Source organism: Pan troglodytes, chromosome 19 (assembly GCF_028858775.2).
Source record: "Pan troglodytes isolate AG18354 chromosome 19, NHGRI_mPanTro3-v2.0_pri, whole genome shotgun sequence".
Lineage (NCBI taxonomy): Eukaryota > Metazoa > Chordata > Mammalia > Primates > Hominidae > Pan > Pan troglodytes.
Window position 1 is genome coordinate 90,486,160 of NC_072417.2, and position 25,874 is coordinate 90,512,033.

A 25,874-nucleotide genomic window follows, 5' to 3' on the forward strand; every position below is an offset into this window, starting at 1 on the left:
CTCTGTGTGGGAGCGGGGAGGGCAAGCCCCGGTTGCGAGGCAGGGCTTCCCCAGGATTCAGCAGGGATCTGAAGGACTTTGCAGGCACCCAGGGAGATAGGAGAGGAGGAGGGAGCAGCCCTGGCCGGACACTGTCCTCCTCGCATTGCCTGCATCAGGGACTCACTCACCTTTAAGAAGCCCCTTTGTGGGGGACAGGGAGCATCTGTTAGTTTATAGGACCTGACGTGCCCCCATGGGCTCAAGTTTCTGGGAAGGCCTGCAGGTGGCCGTAGGGCTGCCGCAGGGGTGCTGGCCCCAGGGTCTGGATTCAGGGGAGCCTGCAGAGGGAGGGCAGCTGGAGGCTGCTCCAGTGTGCATTGTTATGAGGCAAAGTAAGGAGACTGCTGGGCCCACGCTGGGCCGGGGTGGATGGAGGCAAGGAAGTCTTCGCCGGGGCAAGGGCACCAGCTGTAGATGCCGGCAGCTTTCTCCTGGACACGGGCCTGGAAGGCTGACAGGGTGTGGTGAGTGCCACTGGCTCCCCTGCCGTGGCCTGGTCAGTGGCTTCACAGGCCTCCGTGGGCAGAAGGAGGATGACCTTGCATTCTGCTTGGCCACCATTGGCAGTGACAGACAAGGTGTGTGGGGATGTGGCCATTTCGGTCTGTGCTCTGAGAGCCAGGTGTGGGTTGGGTTTGGGGAAGACAGGGGAATGGCATTGACTTGACCCTGAGCGCTTTGTCCTGGGGTGCAGGCCCGGCTGTCACTCCCCTGGAGCTGGGAATGGCATTGGGCGGTGGCTCAGGGTCCCTTGCCCCAGCGGCACCATCTCTGCATTTGGCCAGCAAGGCTGATGGGACTTGTGTGGACATTTCTGGGACGTAGACCAGGCAGCATGACACACAGGGAGGGGTAGGCAGAGAAGGGCGGCCCCTGGGTCTTGGTTTCCAAGTCGGGCTTTGCAAGCCTGCTGTGTCAAGCCCTCTCCCTTGGCACCAGGCCAGGTGGGCCAGGGTCAGCCCTGGGGCTGTGATGAGTGTGAGTGCCCCTAAAGTGTGTCATGTCCAATAGCTGCCTCCTCTCTGGGCACTGCCTCCCAGCCAGATATCCTACAGCCCCCGTCCCAGCCACAGACAGCAATCTGATTCCCTCATCCTCGGCAGGTCCTGGGGTGGGGGTAAGAATTTGTCACTAAGTGCAGATGTTCCCAGAGGGTGCTGGCTCAGGGCTGCATGGATTACAGCCCTTTCATCCCTGCCTTAGACCCACCTGCAACTCTGGAGAAAAGATGGCCCAGTGGACGCCTGCGGGGAGGAGGGAGCTGGTCCCCAGGATGAGCAGATTTGGGGGCAGTCCCCATCACAGGACCGGTGACCCACTGCCACCAGCGCCAGTGAATGGCAGAGGGGCCCTGGCATAAGGCCTGGGTTCAGAATGGGAACCTGCAGAGAAACTGTCAAGGTCTCCCGCCACCTGACACCTCCGGCTGGCTGCCACCCTAGAAACACCCTTGCTGCAAGAAGATGGGGGGGTTTGTCTGGGGCATGGTCTGGCGACACCAACTTGAGAACCTCAGGCCTAAGTGTTGGCCTCTGGGCCTCAGCTGTCCTCTGAGCTGTAAAGCTGGCTCCTGGGCACTTGTGGAAAACACTGGACTCTTTATTTTATTTTACTTTACATTCTGGGATACGTGTGCAGAACGTGCAGGTTTGTTACATAGGAATACAAGTGCCATAGTGGTTTGCCGCACCCATTGGACTCTTCAATCCAGCTCCACTAGAAATGACTGCCTTCTTTCCCTTCTTCCGTCCCTCCCTCCTCCCCTCCCTTTTTTCCTTCCTTCCCTGTTTCCTTCCCCCTCCCTCCTTCCCTTCTTTCCCTTCCTCTCCTGTCCTCATGGGGATATAATTTCCATATTACACCATCCGCCGATTCAGAAAGCACAGTTGAGTGGCATTTTTTCACAACCTTCTATAAGCATCACCTCTAATTCCAGAACGTTTTCCTCACCCCAAAAGGAAACGCCATCCTCGGTACACAGTCACTCCCCCTCCCCCAGCCCCTGGAAATCACCAATCTGCGCTTTGCCCCTACAGATGTACTTATTCTGAACATATAACTAGAACCTTAAAAGATGTGACTTTTTGTGCTTGGTTTCTTGCAGTTGGAATGTTTTCAGAGTTCATCTGTGTTGGCGCATGCTCGTGCCTTTTTATGGCTGAGAAATAGTCCACTGTGTGGACTCAGCACGTTGGGTTTCTCCATGCATCTGTTGGCGGATGTGTTAGTTATTTCTGGAGCCGGGTGTGTTGTGCTACTCACGGGCTGCGCTAGGAGCTGGGGATATCACTGAGCAAGCCACAGCCTCGGGCACCCAGGAGCTCGCAGAGCAGGAGCTGGGAGGGAGGTCAGGAGGTGCATGGCCTGTTTGCCAGGCTGGAGAGACTTGCAAAAAGTCACTTTGAGCCAGAAACCAGAGCCTGAGGCCTCTGACTCCCAGCTGCGGAGCCGGGAGGGAAGCTCTGCATTTTGCTTTGACTGTGGGGTGACGTGTCTGTTACTGTCCAAATCAGAACCTTTCTGAGAGTCGACGTGGGTACTGCTGATAATTAGTCTGGATACCCGAAAGAATGGAAAGCAGGGACCCAGACAGATCCTTGCACAACCGTGTTCGTAGCAGGGCGAGGCCTGGAGGTGCGATGGGGATCCCAACGGGGCAGCTGCCGTCTTGCTGGAGCCCACGGTCTTTGGGGGGGACACAGGTGTTAACCGCATATCATACAAGCAGGAGTGTGAAATTTCAGGGTTGCCAAATTCAGTGAGGGTCTTGTGCTGGCCTGGCCACTTACATTGGCATTTCAGGAAAAAAAATCACTCTATGGACCTCAGTTTCCCCATTAGTAAAGAGTAGGTTGGACTGGAATTCTGTACCATCCAGTATAGTTGCCATTTATGAAATGTGGCTATTTAAATTTAAATAAAAATAGAAATTCCGTTCCTCAGTTGGACTAGCTCAGTGTCAAGTGCTCAGAAGTCGCTCGTGAACACACTGTGGCAATTCCTCAGAAAATGAAAACTAGAACCACCGTAGCATCCCATAATTCCACTTCTGGGTGTGGATTCAGAAGAATGCACAGCATCTTAAAGAGCTAGAGATATTTGTACACCCACATTCATAGCGGCTCTGTTCACAGTAGCCAGCGGGTAGAAACAACCCGAATGCCCGCGGTCAAATGAATGGAGAAATCAAAGGCGGGACAGGCCGGGCGTGGTGGCTCATGCCTGTAATCTCAGCACTTTGGGAGGCCGAGGTGGGTGGATCATCTGAGGTCACAAGTTCAAGACCAGCCTGACCAGCATGGAGAAACCCCGTCTCTACTAAAACAAAATTAGCCGGGCATGGTGGCGGGTGCCTGTAATCCCAGCTACTTGAGAGGCTGAGGGCAGGAGAATTGCTTGAACCTGGGGAGGCAGAGGTTTCGGTGAGCCGAGATCGCGCCATTGCACTCCAGCCTGGGCAACAAGAGCAAAACTCTGTCTAAAAAAAAAAAAAAAAAAGGGTGGAACATACAAGGAATTTGACTCAGCCGTGAAGAGGAAGTTAGGATACCTGCAACAGCAAGGGTGAACCTTTCGGGTATTACACTAAGTGAAATAATTTGGTCACAAAAGGACAATCCTGTAGGGTTCCACTTATACCAGGTCCGTAGAGTAGTCAGATTCAGAAAAACAGCAGAATGGAGGTTGCCAGAGGCTTGGGGGATGGGGCTGGGGAGTTGTTTAATGAGGACAGTTTGTTTTACAAGATGAAAAAGTTCTGGAGATTTGTTACACAACAATGCGAATGTACTTAACACCACTGGACTGCACACTTCAAAATAGTGACCCTGGCAAATGTTATGACAATTAAAAGGAAAAGTCACGTGGCCAGTGGCTACCACGCTGAGCAGCGCAGGCCTCAGACAGTGTCGTGGTCACAGACAATGGAGTGGGTGATCTTTACCATTGTTTCCAGCTGCCTGAGCACCATGGTGTCCTGGGGCCAGGATGAAAGTGTCTCTGGGTATGGGGGTCTCTGCTTTTCCCACTTGGGAGTCCTGAAGGCAGACCCCAAAGCTCACCTGGCCAGGTAGGAGAGCGAGGCGGGCTCTTGCATTGCTCTCTGCGTGCGTGCCTGCCTGCGGGCCAGCCGGGGCCTGCAAGGCTGCCTCTTGAGGAAGGGGTTGCAGGAATGGCTCTCACCTGTGCAGAAGGCCAGCCACTGCCCTACGTCAATGGCAAAGATGGGGCTCGGCTGCGTTGTATTATTATTTCTCAAGCGGGGCCCCCGGTGGGCAGGATGTTTGGTTTGATTTGAGTTTCTGCAGTGAGTGCTGGTGCCTGTGGAGGGACCCAGCTGCAGCCGAGCCGGCCCCTCCCTCGCTCTGGGCTCCAGGGGCGTTGGGGGCGAGAAAGGAGAGTTCAGGGGGCAGCGCCTCCCCCCAGGTCCTGCTGGGGAGGGTTGAGGGATGCTGGGGGGAGGTGGGGGCGGGTAGGGGCTGGTCCCAGTCCCAGGCAAAATGGCTCTCAGACCCACAGGCAGATGGAAGCAATTTTCGGTCACGTGGGTCGGGGCTGAACTGCTGCCCCGCAAGGCAAGGCCCCATGTCTGGCTTCAGGAAGCGGCTCCAAAGCCACATGGTCCATGGCCAGATGCAGGGCTGTGTCTTTGTTTATTTAAAGGTCCTGGAAGCCCAGAGGAGAGTATTTCTGAAGGGGGAGCAGGAGCAGGAGCAAAGCCCTGAAGGCTTCCAGGCTGCGTGGCCTGGGTGGGGGCCACGTGGGGGCACAGAGAGAGGAGCCCTGGCCTCCAGGTCCGCCTGTGGGTATTGCTCTCAGCAGTGGAGATGTGTGGACCCCCCTTGGCATTTCCCAACAAGGAATTATATTGTTCCTTTGTTCCCCCAATTCCATAAGATAGGAATTCCTGTGCCCTGTGGAGGCTGAGAAGACGGGGAGGTGCCTGTGAGGATAAACCAGCCCCCAGTTTCTGGCTTCCAGAGTCTTTTCCTCTCTCACCTCTGATGCCTCAGGCCTGGGGAGCCTCCCTCTGACACCCTCTGACCACTCCAGTGAAATAGGCCGAGAGGGATGGCTTGAACCGGCTGGGGATGCGGGCTGCAGCCAGGGGGCTCAGTGGGCATTTCCTGAGTTCGGTTTTTGCCCCGCAAGTGGAAGGGCAGTTGAACTGAAGTCTCCCACTGCCCCTCCTGGCCTGGAAGCCTGCCTCCCACCTTCTGGGCAGAGTGAGGAGTGGGCGTGGGCCGGGAGGGCTGCCTCCTGTCTGGGACGGCTGCTCACCTGCCTGTCACGGGGGATGAGCCCCCTGCAGCCTCCCGTGCTGTGGTCCTGGCTCCCACGCCGGCTCCACTCCCCTGTGGCTGCCCCTGCTGGGTGCCCACCCGTCCCAGGGAAAAGCCACTCCCCTCCCGGAGGACTGGCGGGAGGGGCCCTGCCTGGGAGCGTGCTGTGTGGTCCCTGTCTTAGCGCAGGATGCCTGAGGCCAGATCCTCGCTGGGAGGCAGGATGGGGCAAAAGTCTCCCCGCAGGCAGAGCAGGGCCTGGATGGGCCCAAGCAGGGACGGGGGCCCAGAACAGCAGCCGCCCAGCCTGCTTGGGAGCTGAGGGCCACCAAGGGCAGCTCCAGCCTGTGGGGACTAGCAAAGGCACCGCCTCTGTGACCAGCGAGTTGTCTGCACCTGCATGCGCGTGCACCAGTGAGTGTGGCGAGTCTGAGGTGTGCTGGGACCTGGCCCGTGTGCCAGCCAGCCCTGATGGGAACCAGCCCCATCCTGGGTACCCCTGGAACCCCACTGTGTGGGAGCACCTGGGTCCTCAGCAGGCGTCTTCCGGGCGTCCGCCCCCAGCCCCAGGCCTCTGACCCGTGTGTGGTGTCTTAACAGCAGCCAGGAGCAGAGCCATCGAAGGGACCTACAGACAGAAGAGGCTTTAGTGATTTCGGGAAGTTCAGCTCCACGTGCCCCACATACCCAAGAGTAAAACTTGGTCCTGGCCTGTGGGTGTGCAGCCCGCGGGTGCTGGCCAGGTAGACAAGACGGCCGCTGGGTCAGTCCAGGGGGAAGCAGATGTGGTGCGGGGGCCCCCTCTCCTCCATGAGCCCAGGAACAGCTCTGCATCCAGGCACCCGCCCTGCACCCAGCACTTTTCCTTCTCCCAGGACTGCTGGCTCGTTCTATGGGATTGAACACACAACTCCATGGGGACCGACGCTGGTTCTATCCCCCTTTCTTACAAGACCGTCCATGGGGATGTGGGAGGCGGGGACACACACTGGTTCTATCCCCGTTTCTTACGAGACCGTCCCTCCTGTGTCTTGGCTCGTGGGTTGGCTTCTAAGGCCTTTGAGTGGCAGCAGGCGGTACAGCTTATCTGAGCAGAGGTGAAGGAGAGGGCCAGGTCCACCTGGGTGGCCCGAGGCAGTGTGGAGGGCCGGGAGAGGAGAGCGCCCTCCACCCTTGTCTGAGCAGCCCTCCAGGGTACGGAGACAGGAGTTCAGGGTCAGCCCTGCCTTGGAGCGCAGGGGGCCCCCAGCTTGGCACAGCTCCTAGAAGAGTCGATGAAAAAGCCTGGCCTTGGGAGTCTGGGGATGGAGCTTTGCTGGGGAGGCAGCGTGGCTGCAGGATGGCAGCTTTTTAGAGGACACCACGGCCAGGGACATCCACCCAGGGGAATTCTTAGGGGTCGCCTGGGCAAATCGCTTAGCCTTTCTGAGCCTCAGTGCCTCAGTTTCCCCATCCAAGGATGGGTGTGACAACCACCTGGCAGGCGCCTGTGTGTGAGCCCCTGTCCCGCTCTAACTCCTCTGCTGTTCCTTCCCCAGCCACTGAAGCGGCTTCCAGCTGCGTTGGCGACATGGCCGACACCCCCAGAGATGCCGGGCTCAAGCAGGCGCCTGCATCACGGAACGAGAAGGCCCCGGTGGACTTCGGCTACGTGGGGATTGACTCCATCCTGGAGCAGATGCGCCGGAAGGCCATGAAGCAGGGCTTCGAGTTCAACATCATGGTGGTCGGTGAGTCCTCACCTTGCATGCCACTCAACCCATGCCGGAAACCAGCCTCAGCCCCCAGGGTGGTCCACAAGCCTTTGGGCTTGGTCTTCCCTTCTGTAAAATGGGGCAGCAACCCTGACCTCAAGGACGGATTGCCAGTGACATTGCGTGTGCATGCATGCGCCTGGGAGGAGCCCACAGCCTCCAGCGGCTCCTCAGAGGGGCCTGTCCTGCACATCCAGGGCCCCTGAGATGACTTTGGGGAGCCCAGGCTGGCCTGGAGCAGGTCCTGATGAGTGGTCGCTGCCTCTGAGCAATGACATCAGCTTGTGCAGAGGGTTCTGTGGCAGCTGTCCCCTCACTGTTGCTCCAGCCTGGCCCTCCAGGCTCCCCACCGCACCCCACCGCAGCCTGGCCAGAGGCTTCCCAGCAGCTCAGCTTCAGCTCTACCCTGGAATTGGGGCCTCGTGGCTTCCACACCCCCTGGTGTCCCCGGAGAGCTGGAGGTCACCACGGGAGGTGACGCATCGATCAGCATGACCTGGGCAGGGTGAGGGGGCCAGGCTGGAGTCTACAGTGGGCCGCCTGTTGTTTCCAAAGCCCCCCAGGTCCCATTCAAACCTCACAGTGACCCTGTGAAGGGGGCGTCCCATTTTCCAGGCAGAAGCGAGGCTCAGGGAAGGCTGCCGCGGTTCCTTAGCTCACAGGGCAGAGAACCGCAGCCACCGTTTTGACTCCCAGAACTGTGTTCTGCCCACTCCACGGGGTCCGGGGAGGGGTCTGGGGAAGTGCCCCCGCCAGGTCACACCCTAAACAAAGGTGAGCTTGCGGGGTTTCTGCAAGGTGTCTGGGCACCTCTCAGGCCGGGCCTGTTTCTCCGACCTTTGCCAGCCGTGCACGTCCTTCCTGCCCAGCTCTGTGGACGCAAACCCACACCTGCCAGCCCGACACCTTTCTTTCCTCTTCTGCACTGATCTGGGCTCTGGCTCCCCTGGGGTCTTGGTGTCCTCTCTGCTTCCTGTGGCCTCATGGGACCCGGCTGCTCACGGCCCTGCTGTGCTCACAGCTGCCTGGAAGCTGGCAGCCTGCTTCAAGGGAGGGCGGAGGTGTGGGGTCCCCTCCTACGGCCCCCACCCTGTTCTGCCTGTTGTGGGGGACGTGCTTGTACCCTGAGGATTCAGGGCTGCCTCCCGGGAAGATGGCTGGAGAGAAAGAGAGGGGAGAGGCCCAAAGGCAGTGGCCAGGCTGGGACTCATCTCTGTGGGCTACGGAGGGGCTGCCCTGCTCCCTAGCCAGGGACAGGGTGAGAAGGACCTGGGAACCTCTGGGTCCCAGCCATGGCACAGGCCTTCTTCCGGAGCTTTGGCCCCAAGGAGAGGGAGAGGCAGCCCAGCAGCCCTCGCCTTCCGTGGCTGCCACTGTGACAGCCTTGCCCTCTGGGAATGGTGCGCAGGAGGCCACTTCACCTGTCTGGGCCTCTTCGCCCTTTCAACCCTGAGAAGAACAGTGGTCCTGATTCCCCACAAAATCACTCCCTCCCAGGGATGCCGAGTGAGGAACAAGACGTGGGGCAGCTCTGCTCTCCTCCCTCCTCCCTCCCATGGCAGCTGTGCCCACCTGCAGAGGTGCAGGCAAGGTGGAGGGGCACCTGTTTGGAGGTCCACAGACCCCGGGGAGAATCCCAGCTTTGTCCTAACTCAGCGGGGTGAGGCTTGTGTGTCTTCCCCTGGGCTCCTCCTCTGTGAGCCTTAGCTTCCTCGTCCATAAAATGGGATCATCCCATAAAGTGAGATCAAGCGAGCTAGGCCCCGGGCAGGGTCCCCAACAGGTTGTGGTTGTTCGAGAAGTTGCAGCAGTGGTGATGGTGGTTGTGGTGATGAGGATGATGGGGGTGGTAATGACGGTGATGATGGTGGGGTGACGGTGATAGTGGAGATGATGGGGATGATGGTGATGGTGGTGGTGGTGATAGTGGTGGGATGGTGGTGGTGATAGTGGTGGGATGGTAGTGGTGATGTGGGTGATGTTGATTGTGATGGTGGTGGTGGTGGTGATGGAGGTGATGGTGATAGTGATCATGAGGGTGATGGGGATGGTGGTGGTGGTGATGGTGACTGGTGGGATGGTAGTGATGATGTGGGTGATGGTGGTGATGGTGGTGGTGGTGATTGTGGTGGTGGTGATGGTGACTGTGGTGATGGTGATGATGGTGGTAATTGTGATGGTGGTGGTGGTGATGGTGGTGATGATGGTGATTGTGGTGATGGTGGTTATGATGTTGGTAATTGTGATGGTGGTGGTGATGGTGGTGATGGGGATGATGGTGATTGTGATGGGGGTGGTGGTGGTGATTGTGATGGTGGTGGTGGTGTTGATGGGGGCGATAGTGATTGTGATGGTGGTGATGTGGGTGGTGGTGGTGATTGTGATGGTGGTGATTGTGATGGTGATGGTGGTGATTGTGATGGTGGTGATGTGGGTGGTGGTGATTGTGATGGTGGTGGTGGTGATGGTGATGGTGGTGATTGTGATGGTGGTGATGGGAGTGATGCTGGTGATTGTGGTGGTGAAGGGGGTGATGGTGGTGATTGTGATGGTGGTGATGGGAGTGATGCTGGTGATTGTGGTGAAGGGGGTGATGGTGATGATTGTGATGGTGGTGAAGGGGGTGATGGTGGCGATTGTGGTGGTGAAGGGGATGATGGTGATTGTGATGGTGGTGAAGGGGGTGATGGTGATTGTGATGGTGGTGATGGGGTGATGGTGGTGATGGGGCGATGGTGGTGATTGTGATGGTGGTGAAGGGGGTGATGGTGGTGATTGTTGATGGTGGTGATGGTGATGGTGGTGATTGTGGTGGTGGTGATGTGGGTGGTGGTGGTGATTGTGATGGGGTGATGGTAATGTGGGTGATGGTGGTGATTGTGGTGGTAGTGGTGGTGATGGTGATGATTGTGATGGTGGTGAAGGGGGTGATGGTGGTGATTGTGGTGGTGGTAATGGTGATGGTGGTGAAGGGGTGATGGTGGTGATTGTGGTGATGTGGGTGGTGGTGGTGATGTGGGTGGTGGTGGTGATTGTGATGGGGGTGATGATGGTAATGTGGGTGATGGTGATTGTGGTGGTGGTGGTGATGGTGATGATTGTGATGGTGGTGAAGGGGGTGATGGTGGTGATTGTGATAGTGGTGATTGTGATGGTGGTGTGGGTGATGGTGGTATTGATGGGGGTGATGATGTTAGTAGTGGTGGTGATAGTGATGGGGATGATGGTGGTGGTGATGGTGATAGTGGTGGGATGGTAGTGGTGATGTGGTTGGTGATGGTGCTGGTGCTGGTGATTGTGATGACAGTGGTGGTGGTGATGAGGGTGACGGAAGTGGTGATGATGGCGGGAGTGATGGGATGATGGTAGTAGCAGTGATGGTATTGTGATGATGGTGCTGATGGGGATGGTGGTGATGATAAGGGTGATGATGATGGTGATGATAATAATAAAAGTAACAATAATAAAGGGATACACCTTGCAGTATCCCAGTTGGCATCTCCTAGATCTAAGGTGTCGTGGCTGGAACATTGACATAACTCCTGACCTGAGGTTGGCCAGGACACAGACCTGGTGGACAGAGAGAGATGGGCGAGGAGTGTCTGTCCTTGGGCTACTAAACAGTTCAGGCCAGGGATTCCCAGCACCAGCCTCTGTTCTCCCAGGAGCGCACACTTTTCCTAGAATGGTGTTATCAAAGTCAGAACATCAGTGTAATTTAGGGTGTTTTTTGTGTTGTGTTTTTTTGAGACAGGGTCTCACTGTTGCCCAGGCTGGAGTGCAGTGGCATGATCTTGGCTCACTGCAGCCTCCACCTCCTGGGTTCAAGTGATTCTCGTGCCTCAGGCATGTGCCACCATACCTGGCTAATTTTTGTGTTTTTTGGTAGAGACAGGGTTTCACCATGTTGGCCAAGCTGGTCTCGAACTCCTGACCTCAAGTAATCCACCCTCCTCGGCCTCCCAAAGTGCTGGGATTACAGGCGTGAGCCATCTCGCCTGGCCGATTTTTGTTTTTTTAAAAGACAGGGTCTCTGTCACTCTGGAGTGGCAACGATCCTAGCTCACTGCAGCCTCGCACTCCTGGGCTTGAGCAATTCTCCTACTTCAGCCTCCTGCGTAGCTGGGACTATAGGTGCTCGCCACTACACCTAGCCAATGTTTACATTTTGATGTACATTTGATATAGGGTCTCGCTGTGTTGCCCAGGCTGGTCTTGAACTCCTGGGCTCAAGCAATTCTCCTGCCTCAGCCTCCCAAAGTGCTGGGACTACAGGCATGAGCCACCACACCTGGCCTAGGGTATTTTTTTTGGTGTGCTGCTAGCGTAGCCCAAGGCAGCTCTGTGCAGGGTAAAGCAATGGGGCTCCGAGTCTGGAGGGGTGTGTGTGTGTGTGTGTGTGTGTGTGTGTGTGTGTTATATGTGATTTGTTTGTGTGTGTTGTGAGAGTTGTGTGTGAGGTATGTGTGAGAGGTATGTTTGAGGTGAGTTGTGTGTGTGTTGTGAGTTGTGCATGTGAAGTGTGTGTGTTGTGAGGTGTGTGTATGAGGTGTATGTGAGTTGTGTGTATTGTGTTGCATATGAATGCTACTTCCTCATCCTCGTTTGTCTCAGTCACCTGTGGACTGGCTGTCTGCACACACGGGCACTGTCCCTCGAGTGGCACCACCCTGCAGGCCAGCACCCCCTAGCACATGGCCCCACAGACCCCATGGGACATGCGTGAGCCTGCCTGATGCTCACACCAGCTCCACGGGGGAAGGACTGTTTATCCCATTTTGCAGATCAGGAAACTGAGACACGGTGAGGTCAGGTGACTTGCCCAGGCCCTGGCCGGTCAGGGAGGAGCAGTTTGAACACCTGGGCTTTGGTTGCAACCACCCTGGTGAACTGCAGGAATCCCGGCCACCTGGTGCACCCCGGGCAGCCCTGGGCTCCTCCGCCAGCCCGGCCTCTGTCCTGTCCAAAATCTGAGCCACCAGGAGACCTCCTGTCCAGAAAGCACAAGGGGCACAAGAGATGCCGACTCTCCCAGGCCTGGCTCACCTCTCAGGAGAGGACTGTGGCCTGGGTTGTGCTGGCATCAGAGCCCGGCTGTGTGGGTTTACACAGTCACTGGACACCCGGCTTGAGGGTGAAGTCCTCGGGGGCTGCTTGGCAGGGGTATTGCCGGGAGGTAGCCCAGGCACTGCTGAATCTCAGACTGGAGAGCCTCGTGCCTGGGTGGGAGGGGCCCCATGTGCAGACCCTGCTGGTCTCTCCGGAGAGACCCCTGACCGGCCTCCCATCCTCTCCCCAGGGCAGAGCGGCTTGGGTAAATCCACCTTAATCAACACCCTCTTCAAATCCAAAATCAGCCGGAAGTCGGTGCAGCCCACCTCAGAGGAGCGCATCCCCAAGACCATCGAGATCAAGTCCATCACGCACGGTCAGTGGCCGGGAGTGGGCTGGGGGTGCAGGACGCCCCTGCCTTCCTGGAGCACAGGGGTTGGGGGTCAAGACCATCACACACAGTCAGTGGCCAGGGGCGGGCTGGGGGTGCAGGACTCCTCTGCCTTCCTGGAGCACAGAGTGGGGTGTCAAGACCATCACACACAGTCAGTGGCCGGGAGTGGGCTGGGGGTGCAGGACGCCCCTGCCTTCCTGGAGCACAGGGGTTGGGGGTCAAGACCATCACACACGGTCGGTGGCTGGGGATGGGCTGGGGATGTGGGATGCCCCTGCCTACCTGGAGCACTGGTGCGGTGTGAGGGTGCCCGAGTCAGGCAATCCCAGGTCCCCAAGACGGGGACTTGCTGTGCCCACCATCCCCAGCATGTTGAGCATGTTGGGGCTCTGGCTGTGATGGGTCAGTGTCCCGGACCCCTGTGGGCCCCGTCACACTGAGCTCCCCACAGACAACTGAGTTTTCCACCAAAAGTCTGACGGGCAAGGGGCTCCCAGGGGAACCGTCACCGGCCTGTGCCGGAGTTGGCTGAGGAAGGCCATTAATTTCCCGGTGTCTCCTTGGTTGTCATCGCTGCCTACCTGGGGTTGCCCCGGGGTCAGTCAGGTGTGGGGTGTCTGTGAGGGTCTTCCGTCTCCCCTCTGACTCTGCGTCCGTGGCTCTGTGCAGATATTGAGGAGAAAGGCGTCCGGATGAAGCTGACAGTGATTGACACACCAGGGTTCGGGGACCACATCAACAACGAGAACTGGTGAGGCCCCTCCAGGGGGAGGAGCACTAGCGGGGGCTTCAGGGCTCCCTGGACCCCACCCAGAGTCAGCCCTAGAGGCTTCCCGGCCCGCGGGGGTGCAGGGCCCACCTCCTGGGGCCTGACATGCCGCTAAAGTCGCACGTCTCAGGGGCTTGAAAATTCTGGACCAAAGCAGAATTACCTGGGGAATCTTGCTGTCCCCAACTCATCACCTGAGGCCAGCCCGGGGAGGCTGGTTTGGGAGGCCGAGGGTAAGGCTGTGGCATCTCTGCTCAGCAAGCCAGACCTCCCAGGGTGTGCATTTCACTGGAAGGTGGGGTGTTGGGCTCTGAGTCCTGGGAATGCATGACCTGCTTGGGGAGGGCATCTCATGTGCCCGCTGACTCGTCCCCATCCCCCACGCAGCTGGCAGCCCATCATGAAGTTCATCAATGACCAGTACGAGAAATACCTGCAGGAAGAGGTCAACATCAACCGCAAGAAGCGCATCCCGGACACCCGCGTCCACTGCTGCCTCTACTTCATCCCCGCCACCGGCCACTCGTACGTCCCTGCGGTGTCGGCGTCCTCATGCCGGGTGCCCTGGGTTCCCTCTGTCCCCTGGGACTGCCGGACGGTGCTGTCTGCCCTGCTGCTGGGTGCAGAGGGGCTGAGTCAGGGGCCGTGGCCGCCAGCTGTGAAGTTGGGGGTGTGCCATGTCTGCACCTCCAAAGCCTCACACTGACCCCTATGCAGTGTCCTGCCCAGCCCCCGTCCTTCAGCTGCGTCTTGGGGAGCTGAGGGTCAGGCAGGCCCTGCGCTGTTCTGGAGCCTGGTGGTCTGTGTCCTGCCTTCTCAGGCCAGGCTCTGGCAGGTGGAGTGGGAGCCCCCAGCCAAGCACCCGTAGCGGTGACTGACCTTCTCATCCGGGCCCTGCCTCATGGGACCCCTCAGAGGGTTTGGTGCGTTCTTAGACGGGAAGCACAGAGATCAGTGCTGGCCCCTTCCAGGGCTGGACGGGGCTGCTGTTGGTGTTGCTGAGAGCCCTTTCCTCCCGCCGGCTCTGTCTGCACCTGACGTCGCCCCTAGAGGTCAGCAAGGGCGGGAGGCTGCATGTACCCTGTCAGGTGGACTCTTCATGGCCTCACGGACCCTCTGTCCTCAGCTCCCTGTGCACCCCCTGCCAGACACCTGTGGCTCACCCTGAGCCAGGGCTGGGAGGAGGAGGACCAGAGGCCAGCAGGAGCGGCTGGTGGAGGCAGCCGTGGGTGGCTTGTCTGCATGGGTGGGTGGAGAACGTCCTTCGCACCTGCTGTCCCAGATGTACTTCCCTGGGCGGAGGAAGCCCAGGGGTTTGGGGAAACCATACTCTGTGGGCACCAGGTGCAGGAAGGAGCCTGGCTGGTGGGCAGCGGGCCTCACCCAGAGTCTGTGGGAAAACCCAAGCTGGAGTTTTCGAGCCCACCCTCTGGCATCATCCTCTGTGGGCCAGCGGGAGTCAGGGGCAGGGGGCCAGCTCGCTGTCCGTGGGCCTCTCCTGAACTGAACATCTGCCCTCCCAGGCAGAACGGCTCATCTGGGGTCCTGTGGCAGCTGTTCCAGCTGCTCCAAGCTTTGCCTCAGCTGAGGCTGATGGCAGGAGGCAGAAGCCTCTCCTGATGCCAGCTGGGCAAGCCGAGGGCGGGCGGGCAGTCTCTGGCACTTCTGCTACTCCCCAGCACTGACCCTTTGGCTGGGACTCCAGCTAGGCATGTTGCCTGGTCCCGCCCAAGGCGTCCAGTCCCATGGGGCAGGGGCGGGCCTTGGCCATCTCTGCTTAAACTTCTGCCCAGAGCCGGCTTCTCCCCAGCCATGTGTGTGACCGATTTATTCTCACTGTGGGAAAAGCTCGGCTCCAGAACTGGGGAAGATGGTGCCCCAGTTCCAGGGCCCTGCCAGCCCCTGCCACCCACAGCTTTCCCCGCATCAGACCCCAGGCTCACTGGGGCCAAGCAGGCAAGGGGAGCAGCCCGCCTGGTGCAGGGGCACCGCACACTGGTGCTAGCTTCTATTTCTCTTGCCTCTCCCCTCCCAGCCAAAGCCCCACAGCAAGACGGCTGCTGAGCCAACGACAGCCCTTCTGTGTGGACACGTAGGGGTGTGGTTGGGACCCCAGAACTCATGGACGAGGGTGCTTGGAGCTGGCCCTGGCCCGCCTGGCCTGTGCAGTGGTGTCACCTGTGTCTGGGACACACCCTTGTCCTTCCTCTGCCCCACACTCACAGTGTGGCCGACTCGGCCCGGGGCCCTGTCCTTGCCAGCAGGGACCCCCGTGAGCCCCGAGCCAGCACCTGAGAGTGTCGACACCTGCTTGGGGGTGGGTGCCCCCCCACCGCCCCGCTCCCCCAGATGAGCCTCACGCACATCCCTCTGCTTCAGCCTCAGGCCCCTGGACATCGAGTTTATGAAACGCCTGAGCAAGGTGGTCAACATCGTCCCTGTCATCGCCAAGGCGGACACACTCACCCTGGAGGAGAGGGTCCACTTCAAACAGCGGGTAGGGTTCCATCTCTACTCGCCCCAGCCCTTCTGTGCAACCTGGAGACGCTGCAGGCCTGGCAGGGGCCACCCCATCTAAAGGAGTCACACTGTCAGGGAGACCGAACCGCTGATCACTCTTCCCAGCGGGTGGCTGGCCTGGTGGTCCCTGGCCCAGGTGGCTGCTGGGGGCCGTCGCTGAGATGGCCTCTCCAGCTCCCCCATATCTCAAAAGCAGCTTTGTGGGAGTGCCAATTCTCCAGCAGAGTCTCTGAGGGGGGTTTTGGAGAAGACCTGGGCCAGGCGGATGGTGAATCTCTCTTCCAAGGAGTGAGGCCGAGGAGGGGCCGTGCGACATGGCCCACCTTGTTTTATGCCCCCCCTTTTTTTTTGAGAAAGGGTCTGGCTCAGTTGCCAAGGTTGCAATGTAGTGGCACAATCATGGCTCACTGCAGCCTCCACCTCCCAGGCTCAGTCCCCGAGTAGCTGGAATTACAGATGCACACTACCATGTCTGGCTAATTTTTGTATTTTTAGTAGAGACGAGGTTTTGCCATGTTGCCCAGGCTGGTCTCTAACCCTTGGGCTCAAGGGATCCTCCTGCCTCAGCCTCCCAAAGTGCTGGGGTTACAGGCATGAGCCACCTCACCTGGCCCTGCCTGGTTTTTATTAGATGGAAGAGAAGTTGGGCCAGGTGTGGTGGCTCACGCCTGTAATCCCAGCACTTTGGGAGGCCGAGGCGGGCAGATCACTTGAGGTCAGGAGTTTGAGACCAACCTGGCCAACATGGTGAAACCCCATCTCTACTAAAAATACAAAAATATTAGTCGGGCATGGTGGCGGGCGCCTGTAGTCCCAGCTACTTGGGAGGCTGAGGCAGGAGAATCACTTGAACCCGGGAGGCGGAGGCTTCAGTGAGCCGAGATTGAGCCACTGCACTCCAGCCTGGGCGACAGAGCAAGACTCCATCTCAAAAAAAAAAAAAAAAAAAAAAAAAAAAAAAAAAAAGTTGCAGGAGGGATGGTCTCTGCCACCTTCTTCTCCGCCACCATCCGAGGCCCCTGCTGTGGGATAGGGAGGGGCATCCAAGCAAGAGGGCAGCCCTGGGCTCTTCCTCCTGACAGGGCAGCACATCAGAGCCACATGGGGTGCCTTTCAAAATGAAACTGAGGTGCCTGGGCTGCAGCACCACATCTGCCTCGGTGGGTGTGGGTGGGGCCTGTAACCTACTCCGTCCTGGGGCCAGGCGTCAGGGACCTTCCCAGCATGTGCAGGGGAAGACAGTCCACACAAAGTGGGTGTGTCTGCCGGAGGCTACACATGGGCTGTGGTCTGTGCCTGGGCAGGTGAGCGGCCGCTCACTGGGATGTTTCTGTTGCATGTACCCGTGTCGGGCTGCTGGCAGGGAGCTGAGAGGTTACTGCAGGCGGGGGCTGGCTGAGCTGCAGGAGGGGCCCCTGCTGGAATTGGGGACTGTGACGAGGGTTTTTTAGGAAGGGTTTCAGGAGGGGAGGTCTCGGTAACCCTGAGTACTTTCTTGGGGGTGTGATGAGCAGGAGAAGAGAGGTGGGAGGTGCTCAGGACGATGACCTTAAGCCCCTGGGGAGTTGCAGCATCGCTCAGGACAGCAGGTGCACCTGCAGCTGCCCCTCTTCCCCCCAGGAGGCACAGGAGTTGGAGGTGATTGGTGTCACAGCCCCCCAGAGCCTGCCCTTGAACCCGAGCCTGGGGCAGCACACAGTGTGGAGGTCCTGTGGCAAACACCAGTGGGCGGGTAGAGCTTGCCACAGGGATGGGCCCATCTCTCTCCCTCCTTATCCCAGATCACCGCAGACCTGCTGTCCAACGACATCGACGTGTACCCCCAGAAGGAATTTGATGAGGACTCGGAGGACCGGCTGGTGAACGAGAAGTTCCGGGTGAGTGGATCCACCAGGATGTTGTTCCCAGGGGACCCCCAGTTCCTGTTGAAGGGTGGGTTGGGGGTTTGGGGGACCTTAAGCCATGAAATTATATTCTTGGGGCCAGAGGGCACTGAGCCCAGGTGTCTGTACCCAGTGCTGTCAGGCTGAGGCTCTCGTTTTTGGGGGACCCCAGGCTCAGGGCAGCTCCTCCCAGGGGCCCAGGGGAGGGAATTGCCTTCCCGCACATGTGTAACCAATACCGTCTGCCCGTTCCCCAGGAGATGATCCCGTTTGCTGTGGTGGGCAGTGACCACGAGTACCAGGTCAACGGCAAGAGGATCCTTGGCAGGAAGACCAAGTGGGGCACCATCGAAGGTACTCGCCGCAGGCGCCAGGGCTCCAGACAGATGGGAAGACGGTCTCTTCTGCTGACCCAGAGCCTGTGGGCCACGCCTGAGCCGGGGACTCGTGGAACCTCATCCACTGCCTTGCCCCACCCAGAGGGAGGGGTCTCCTTGTCCCCATTCAACCCTTGGGAAAGTGAGAGGGCAAGTGGCCTGTGCAGATGCCTCCACCCCGGACCTCCCCCCGGGCAGGGAAAGATTCAGGGAGACAGGAGCTGGGATGGGGGCCGCCAAGTTCTGGATCCTGGTGCAGGCTCTTTCATAGGCACCTGTGTGGCCCTGGACAAATCACCCAACCTCTCTGGGCCTAGAAAAGGGGTGGGCTGTAGCTCTGTGAGCCAGATGGACCCTCGGACCCTTGCCCTGCTGAAGTTCCTGGGACCCTCACACCTTAGTCTCTTGAGTGGCTGTTGTAACCAATTAGCACAAACGAGGGGGCTTAAAACAACACAAATGTATTTTCACAGTTCCAGAGGCCAGAGGTCCGAAATCAGGGGCTGTTTCCTTCTGAGGCCCTGAGGACCAGCCTCTTCCATGCCTTCCTCCTTCTGGTAGCGCCTGGCATTCCTAGTTGTATTGTAAAGGCATCACACGCTCTAATCTCTGCCCCATTGTCACAGGGCCTTCTTCCCTGTGTCTCTGTCCCGTCCCTCCTCTTCCTTTTTTTTTTTTTTTTTTGTTTGAGACGGAGTCTCGTTCTGTCACCCAGGCTGGAGTGCAGTGTTGCAATCTCAGCTCACTGCAACCTCCGCCTCCTGGGTTCAAGTAATTCTCCTGCCTCAGCCTCCCGAGTATCTGGGATTACAGTCACGTACCACCCACCTGACTTAATTTTTGTATTTTTAGTAGAGACAGGATTTTGCCATGTTGGCCAGGCTGGTCTTAAACTCCTGACCTCAGGTGATCTGCCCACCTTGGCCTCCCAAAGTGCTGGGATTACAGGAATGAGCCACCGAGCCTGCCCTCTTTCCTTCTTGTCTTTGGACAAGGACGCCTGTCTTTGGACTTAGGGCCTACCCTAAGTGGATGATCCCATTTGGAGATCCTTAATGAATCTATAAAGAAAGACGTTTTCCAAGTAAGGTCACAATCATGGGTACCAAGGCCTGGACCTTGACCATGTCTTTGAATGGATGGGAGCCCCTGGGGGGCCACAGTTCAACCCACTCCTGGCGGTGACACCCCGGGAGGGATGGGCCTGAACATTTCCTTCCCCTTCCTCTCTCTGTCCCTTCATTTCTCATTAGAATGGAAGAGGGGAAGGTGCAGAGGGAAATGCAGCAGGAAAAGCCACTTTGTTCTGGGAGAGCACTTGGCTGAAAGGCCCAGTAGAGCAGGAAGCACAAGTCTCTTAATCTTCCAGGGCCTCAGTTTTCATCATCCACAAAGTGGGTGCAGTGTGCCAAGATTTTAGTGAGTTGAGAGACTGTCCCAAAGACCACAGAGCTTTTTGGGAAGCTGTTGCTCTAAGAAAATGGTCATAATGACAATTACCAGGAGGCATCAAACACTCCTGTGCCACTGGTTAGACATGGGTTATCTCGTTTCATGTCCGAAGCTCCCCGCACCCACCCTCCTTGCAGAGTTGAAGAGGTGCTGTGAGCAGAAAACCTGCCAAGGGACCCAGAACCGGAGGCGGCTCTAGAATCTACAGCTCCAGCCCTGCACCAGACTCCCTCGAGATGGGAGTTCATGCCTGGAGGAGGGTGTGGAGAGGCACGCGGGCCTTTCCCCTGTCTGCACTCCTCCCCTACCACCGCCCCTGCCGGGCCCACCCTGCGGGAGCTGCCCAGCTGGGTGCAGCCTGGGTGTTTTCCAGTATCCGCCTGTGGTGTCAGGCTGGCTTGCCTCCCCTTGGCCCCTCTGCCTGCAGTTCCTCTCTTCCTCTCTGCCCAGAGTTCTTGCTGTTTAGGAAACTTTTTATGAAAGGCAGGTTTGGGAGAGTTAGGGGTGGATGGGCCTGGGACGGGCCGGCGGCTTTGCTATGGGCGTGCCTCTGCTGCACCCTGGTGGCCAACCTTGAGTACCGCAGGTGGCCGGTGACAGAAACTGTCAGGAAATGCACAAGAGAGAGGTCCCCACACCTCTCTGACCTGTGCGTTGTTGAGCACCACTGGCTCCAGCTGAGGAAGAGTCTGGAACCTGTCAGGACAGTTGTGAGGTGGTGGGGCCCACTTTCCAGCAGTCTTATATGAGGACCCTGGAAATGTGCCTTCAGCACTGCTGGGTTTTTATATCAGGGGCCCCATGAGTTCATAGCTGACCTGACACCCGGACTAGTAAGGGCTGTGCCTCGTTCTTGCCTCCCACTTGGTGAACAGCATCTTGAGGTATCTTTCCCATCCTTAGAAACCACCCCAAGTATTGTCAATAGAAATGTGGGGTGTAATTGATCACACCATGAACTCATTTAATCCTCATGTCCCTGAGAGGCGGGTGACGTTATTATCCACATTTTATGGATGAGGAAACTGAGGGAATGAGAGTAACTTGCCTGAGCCAGGGAGTGGCGATCACACACTCCAACTCCAGCCTGAGAGCCCCATTCTTCCTGCCGGCTCTCGCTGCCCGTCAGTGTTAGATGAGAGTGCTGCTGGTCAGTCTGCAGGAGGTTCTAGTGTGGACACCGCCCTACACAGGGCCGCGGCAGGAGGGCCTAGGCAAAGGCAACCGGCGTAGCACTGAGAGCACTTGAGGGCTGGGCAAGGTGGAGGCCCCGGCCCTGCCTTCTGGCCTACCAAGTAAAAACTAGACATTTTTAACTTGGGGAAAAGCCATGTGGCTCTGCGATGGGGCAGCCTGGAGCCAGGTGTATGGGTTCTGCACCCCGCTCCAGCCTTATGCGCTGTGGAGCTGAGACAGACACAGTTCTTGCGTTCTCTATGCCTCATTTTCTTTTCTTTTCTTTTTCTTTTTCTTTTTCTTTTTTTTTTGAGACGAAGTTTCACTCTTTTGCCCAGGCTGGAGTGCCGTGGCATGATCTTGGCTCACCACAACCTCCACCTCCTGGGTTCCAGTGATTTCTCCTGCCTCAGCCTCCTGAGTAGCTGGGATTACAGGCGCCTGGTACCAGGCCTGGCTAATTTTTGTATTTTTAGCAGAGACGAGATTTCATCATGTTGGCCAGGCTGGTCTTGAACTCCTGACCTCGTGATCCACCCACCTCAGCCTCCCAAAGTGCTGGGATTGCAGACGTGAGCCATGGTGCCCAGCGTCAACGCCCCATTTTCGTAAGATAATGGGGATAACGAATCACAAGAGACACTTGCAGGTGTGTGAAGACGAAGTTCATCACATGGGAGGGCACCGGTTGTCTTTATTTGCCTTCCCTGCCCGGCTCCCCACCTCCAGTGATGCCGTTCACTGCCCTCCTCGTTAAAAGGCTTTCTGTTATATAACAGTTACACATGCCAGGCACCGCGTGTTCATATAGGAGTTACGAAGCACAGCAATAAAATGACCACTCTGAGATGGCCACCAGCTCGAGCCCGAGGGCACTTGTGGGTGCCCGTGTCTCCTGCCCAGTCTCACTGAGAAGTGGCCACTGTCCCGAGCTTGGGCTTGTATGTATTGTGTGAAGTGCACGTGTCCCTGAGCAATGTTTAGCATTGCTGATTCTTGAGCTTGTGAATGGTCGTCCACAGTACGTAGCCCCTGTGTGTGTCCCTGTGTGTGTGTGCTCTGAGCGCATACAAGGTGGATGGGGCCGTGGGGGTAACACCCTGTGGGCCACAGGTTTTCTTTAAAATCCCAGCTCCGATTCCTGCTTCATCCCATTCCCAGCAGCCCAGCCCCATGCCTGTCTTCAGGCCTCTGCTGGGACGTCCTGCTCTCCCTGGTCACCCCACTGGTGCGGGGGCCCACTGCCCTGGCTTCTCCACTGTGGCTTCCTTCCATGCTCCTATTTGGCCTGGTCACTGTGCCATCTCCCATTAGCCAGGGACTTTCTGGAGAGCAGGAGCTGAGCTGTCCAGGAGCAGGAGCTGGTACTGGTCACTCCAGTCTCCCCCAGACCGAGAGCAGTGCCAGGTGTCCTATACTCAGCTGCAGAGCAGGTGGTTCCCCTGCCCTCCTGCCCATGGGGCTGCCCTCAGACTCTGCTTTTGGCACCAGCATTTCTGGGCAGAGGGAGAGAGGTGGGGTCCGGGCAGAGTTTCTCCACTGGGACATTAAAGCCCCTCCTGTCTCCTCTCCTAGTTGAAAACACCACACACTGTGAGTTTGCCTACCTGCGGGACCTTCTCATCAGGTGAGAGACAGGGTGCTTGGGTGGGGCTGACGGCTTCACCCCTAAGAGGGCCCTACAGCGGGTGGGGGCAGTGGGTGTGGGGCCAAAGCCCTGGGCAGAGTGGGTGCCCCCTGCCACCTGCCTGCCCTGCCCTCGGGAAGATCTTGGAAGCCCATCTTCTGAAAAAGAAAACCCACTGGGAAATGAAGCAAGCAGTGAAGATCCTTTTCAACCCCTGCGAAGTTGGCTGGATGGGAAGGCTGAGCTTTGATCCACTGTGGTCTGGCCCGTTAGAGCTGCCCAGTGGCCACTAAGGGCCCAGTGAGGCCTCATGTGCAGGCCCTGCCGGCAGCGTGGGGCGTCTCCAGCTCCGATCCCACTGGCCTCTGACCCCTACCCCTTTCACCTGGCTGAGGCTTCTCCTTGTTTCCCTTGAGTCCAGGCAAGGAGGGGAAGCCCTATTGGAGAGGGTGCTGGGTGGGTGGTCCCTGGAGTGTGGGCCCTGGCCTGGGCAGGTTCTTCCTCAGCAAGCAGCTGGCATGGATGATGGGAATGTTATCAAGAGGAGGGGCCTCCAGGTTGGTGGGGGCAGGGGTGGGGGGATTCCGGGAGCTGTTCTGCCATCGTGGGGATACTGGGCTTTCCAACCTCCCTCCAGATTATTCCTCCTGAGCTGCAGAGGAATGAAAATCTGAGCCCAGGACTTTTTTTTCCTGGGGACAAGGGCAACCCAGCCCTTTGCCCCAGGCCACCTGCCTGCCACAGGCCATAGTCCTGGAGGCCAGTGGTCACCCACTGCTTCCACCCTGCCAGCACCCTGGACACCGGCCTGGAGCAACAACGCTCCAGCCCTGTCCCTCTGAGTCTGTGCACTGTCTCTGGGCCCTGGACCCAGGGCCATAGGGTGGACCCAGAGGGAGACACATGCACTGGAATATGTGTGTTCTGACCGAGTCTGGGCTTACCAGGGGGACTGACCCTTCCCCCAAAACGTGTACCAGATCTGGTCCAACATGGTGGGCCTGGGGGACCCCATGGGGAGCCAAGCAGTCGGGATGGGGAGTGGGGGTGGGGGCAGGCGGGCTTGAGTCCGAGGCAGGCTGAGCAGGGCCCCTGCCCTGCTGCCCCCACCCCGCTGCCCCCACCTCACTGACCCGCCCGCCCCCCACCCCCACAGGACGCACATGCAGAACATCAAGGACATCACCAGCAGCATCCACTTCGAGGCGTACCGTGTGAAGCGCCTCAACGAGGGCAGCAGCGCCATGGCCAACGGCGTGGAGGAGAAGGAGCCAGAAGCCCCGGAGATGTAGACGCCGCCCTGCCCACCCCCGGGACCCTGCCCCCAAGTCTTTTCCGTCCCCCCCCAGGCCCTCCCACTGCCCCATTTTATTTTATATGATTTTCTCCATTTGTCATCATTCCCCACCCCTTCGACATGCTGCCAGGAAACAAGGGAAGGGGCCTCCCTCCGAGTGAGTCAGTGATGAGGCCGCGGCCTCCCCGAGGTTGTGGGGAGGCTGCACTGGAGCCACAGGCAGGGGTGAGAGCACCCACTGAATTGACGTGACCCTCTGTCCCCAGGCCTGGCTCCCCGAGGGCTCAGAAGAGCAGCTTCGGTGTGCAGATCATCCGTCCGTGTGGGGTTCTCAGTGCCGGAGGCCTCGGGGTGGGGGCCAGGCCTCGCACGTGCAGAGGAGCCCAATGGGCTGCACGCTCCCCTCCATCCCCATTGGCCCTGTCCCCTGGAGTGTGTCAGAGCCCAGGGGAGAATGCAGCCCACCAGGGGCACCTGGACCCCCTGCCCGCCACATGGCGTGGCCATCACTCAGCCCCTACCCCTGCCCTGCTCCTAAGGGTAGAAAACTCCAGGGTCCCCTGCCACCAACTGCCCAGCCACTCCAAGCCCCCTGGCAGCCGCCCCTCCTGGAGCAGAAAGTGCCTTTATCTCAGCCATCCGCAGACTGCTCGGCCAGATGCGGGGACAGGCTGGAATGAGGGAGGTGTCTTCATCTCCCTGCCATCCCCCTCTCACGCCACCCCCGCCCCCACCGGGCTGCAGGTGCTGCTGATGCGCTGGGATCTGATTGAGGATAAAAAGGAAGGAGAGATGACCCCTACCCCCTCATCCCCCAGTTTTGAAAAGGTCCAAGCAAGTGAGTCTGGTGGAGGAGCTGAGGGAGGGAGCCATGGAAGGTGCCAGAAGGAAGGTTGGCGGGGGCACATGTGGGCCGTGGCTTGGGCTGGTCAGAGTGGCGTGAGCTGCCCGGCGCCTGCCCTGCCCAAGTGACCAGGGAAGTGTGTGTGTGTCCATGTGTATGCGTGTCCGTCTGTCTGTCTAGTGTCTGGGTTTAGCCCAAGACTGGGCTGTAGTTACATTAATGCCCAGCCAGCCACCCCTGCCACTCACCCCTCCTGGCCCAGGCCTTGCTGACTCTCTGAGCTGGGGAGGTGGGAGGCCAGGCGAGCCTGACTCTGTTGACCTACCTGTGCCTGGGCCCCTCCCCTCAGAGCCCATGGTAACGAACCCCTAGAAAGGAGAGAACGGGCGTCAGGGGTGCACAGTCCACAGCTGAAGAACAAGGTTTCGTGGCAGCACGGCCCGGCCCCTCACCCTCTGTCCCCACGAGGGGACCCATGGGGGCTGTCTTTGCAGGGCACAGATGACCAAAGTCCCTTCCTGCTTCCTGTTACCTGTCTTGCTCCTGGGGAGAAAGAGGGGCCTGATGAGACTCCACTCAGGTGCACACATCACCAGGTGCATCTGCAGGCACCGGGCTGGCTGCTTGCAGCCAGGAGAAGGTCAGCGAGAAGGAGTGTGTGAGTGTGAGTGTGTGTGCATGGAAGTTGGGGCACTGGGCGTCTGACTCCCTCCCCACCCAAGAGAGGAAGGACCCCTCACCACCCCCACTGGCGAGACAGTTTACTTTGCCGACTTGCCATGTTTTTGCCAAAACCAAGATTTTGAAGGAAATGAGTGGCCAGCGCCAGGGCCCAGGCCATGTGGCCTGCCCAGCCTCAATGTCACTTGGTGGCGGGGTGGGGTGGGGGGTGGGCAGCAGCATCCCAGCCTTGAGATGCTTCACTTTCCTTCTCTGTAACCAGACTTTGAAAAATTGTTCGTTTCATCAGGCTCTGTTCCTCAATGGCCTTTTGCTACGTGCCTCCCGAGAAATTTGTCTTTTTGTATAAATGACAAAGTGTTGAAAATGTATTTCCTGAAATAAATGTTTCAAATGCAGAAACCCAGAAGGCTCCTGAGCGAGAATGTTTTTTCTGCCCCTGAAGTGCAGTTCTTTGGGCCTCGGGACAGGTTGGGGTCAGCTGCAGGTGGGCAAGAAGCATGGGCAAGAAAAAGTAGGCCGGGTGCGGTGGCTCACACCTGTAATCCCAGCACTTTGGGAGACTGAGGCAGTTGTGAGGCATTTGAGACCAGCCTGGCCAATATGGTGAAACCCCGTTTCTACTAAAAATACAAAAATTAGCTGGGCATGGTGGTGGGTGCCTGTAGTCCCAGCCACTCGGGAGGCTGAGGCAGAAGAATCGCTTGAACCCCGGGAGGTAGAG

At 58.4% G+C, this 25,874-nt stretch overlaps 1 protein-coding gene and 1 pseudogene across 16 annotated transcripts in view; both read left to right on the forward strand.

Annotated features, from left to right (window-relative positions):
* SEPTIN9 (septin 9) overlaps positions 1-25,556 on the forward strand; it is a 220,060-nt gene extending 194,504 nt beyond the window's left edge. For all 16 annotated transcript variants that reach the window (XM_016932980.4, XM_063799951.1, XM_063799952.1 and 13 more), the window contains 9 exons: positions 6,863-7,054; positions 12,378-12,506; positions 13,194-13,275; positions 13,681-13,818; positions 15,673-15,790; positions 17,595-17,690; positions 17,954-18,050; positions 22,277-22,328; positions 23,485-25,556. In XM_016932980.4, the coding sequence (XP_016788469.2) occupies positions 6,863-7,054; positions 12,378-12,506; positions 13,194-13,275; positions 13,681-13,818; positions 15,673-15,790; positions 17,595-17,690; positions 17,954-18,050; positions 22,277-22,328; positions 23,485-23,620 (1,040 nt within the window). In that variant the 3' untranslated portion in view covers positions 23,621-25,556. The remainder of the gene's footprint in view (positions 1-6,862; positions 7,055-12,377; positions 12,507-13,193; positions 13,276-13,680; positions 13,819-15,672; positions 15,791-17,594; positions 17,691-17,953; positions 18,051-22,276; positions 22,329-23,484) is intronic.
* LOC101058773 (proline-rich protein 2-like) lies at positions 23,868-24,611 on the forward strand (annotated as a pseudogene).
* Positions 25,557-25,874: the final 318 nt, after the last annotated feature.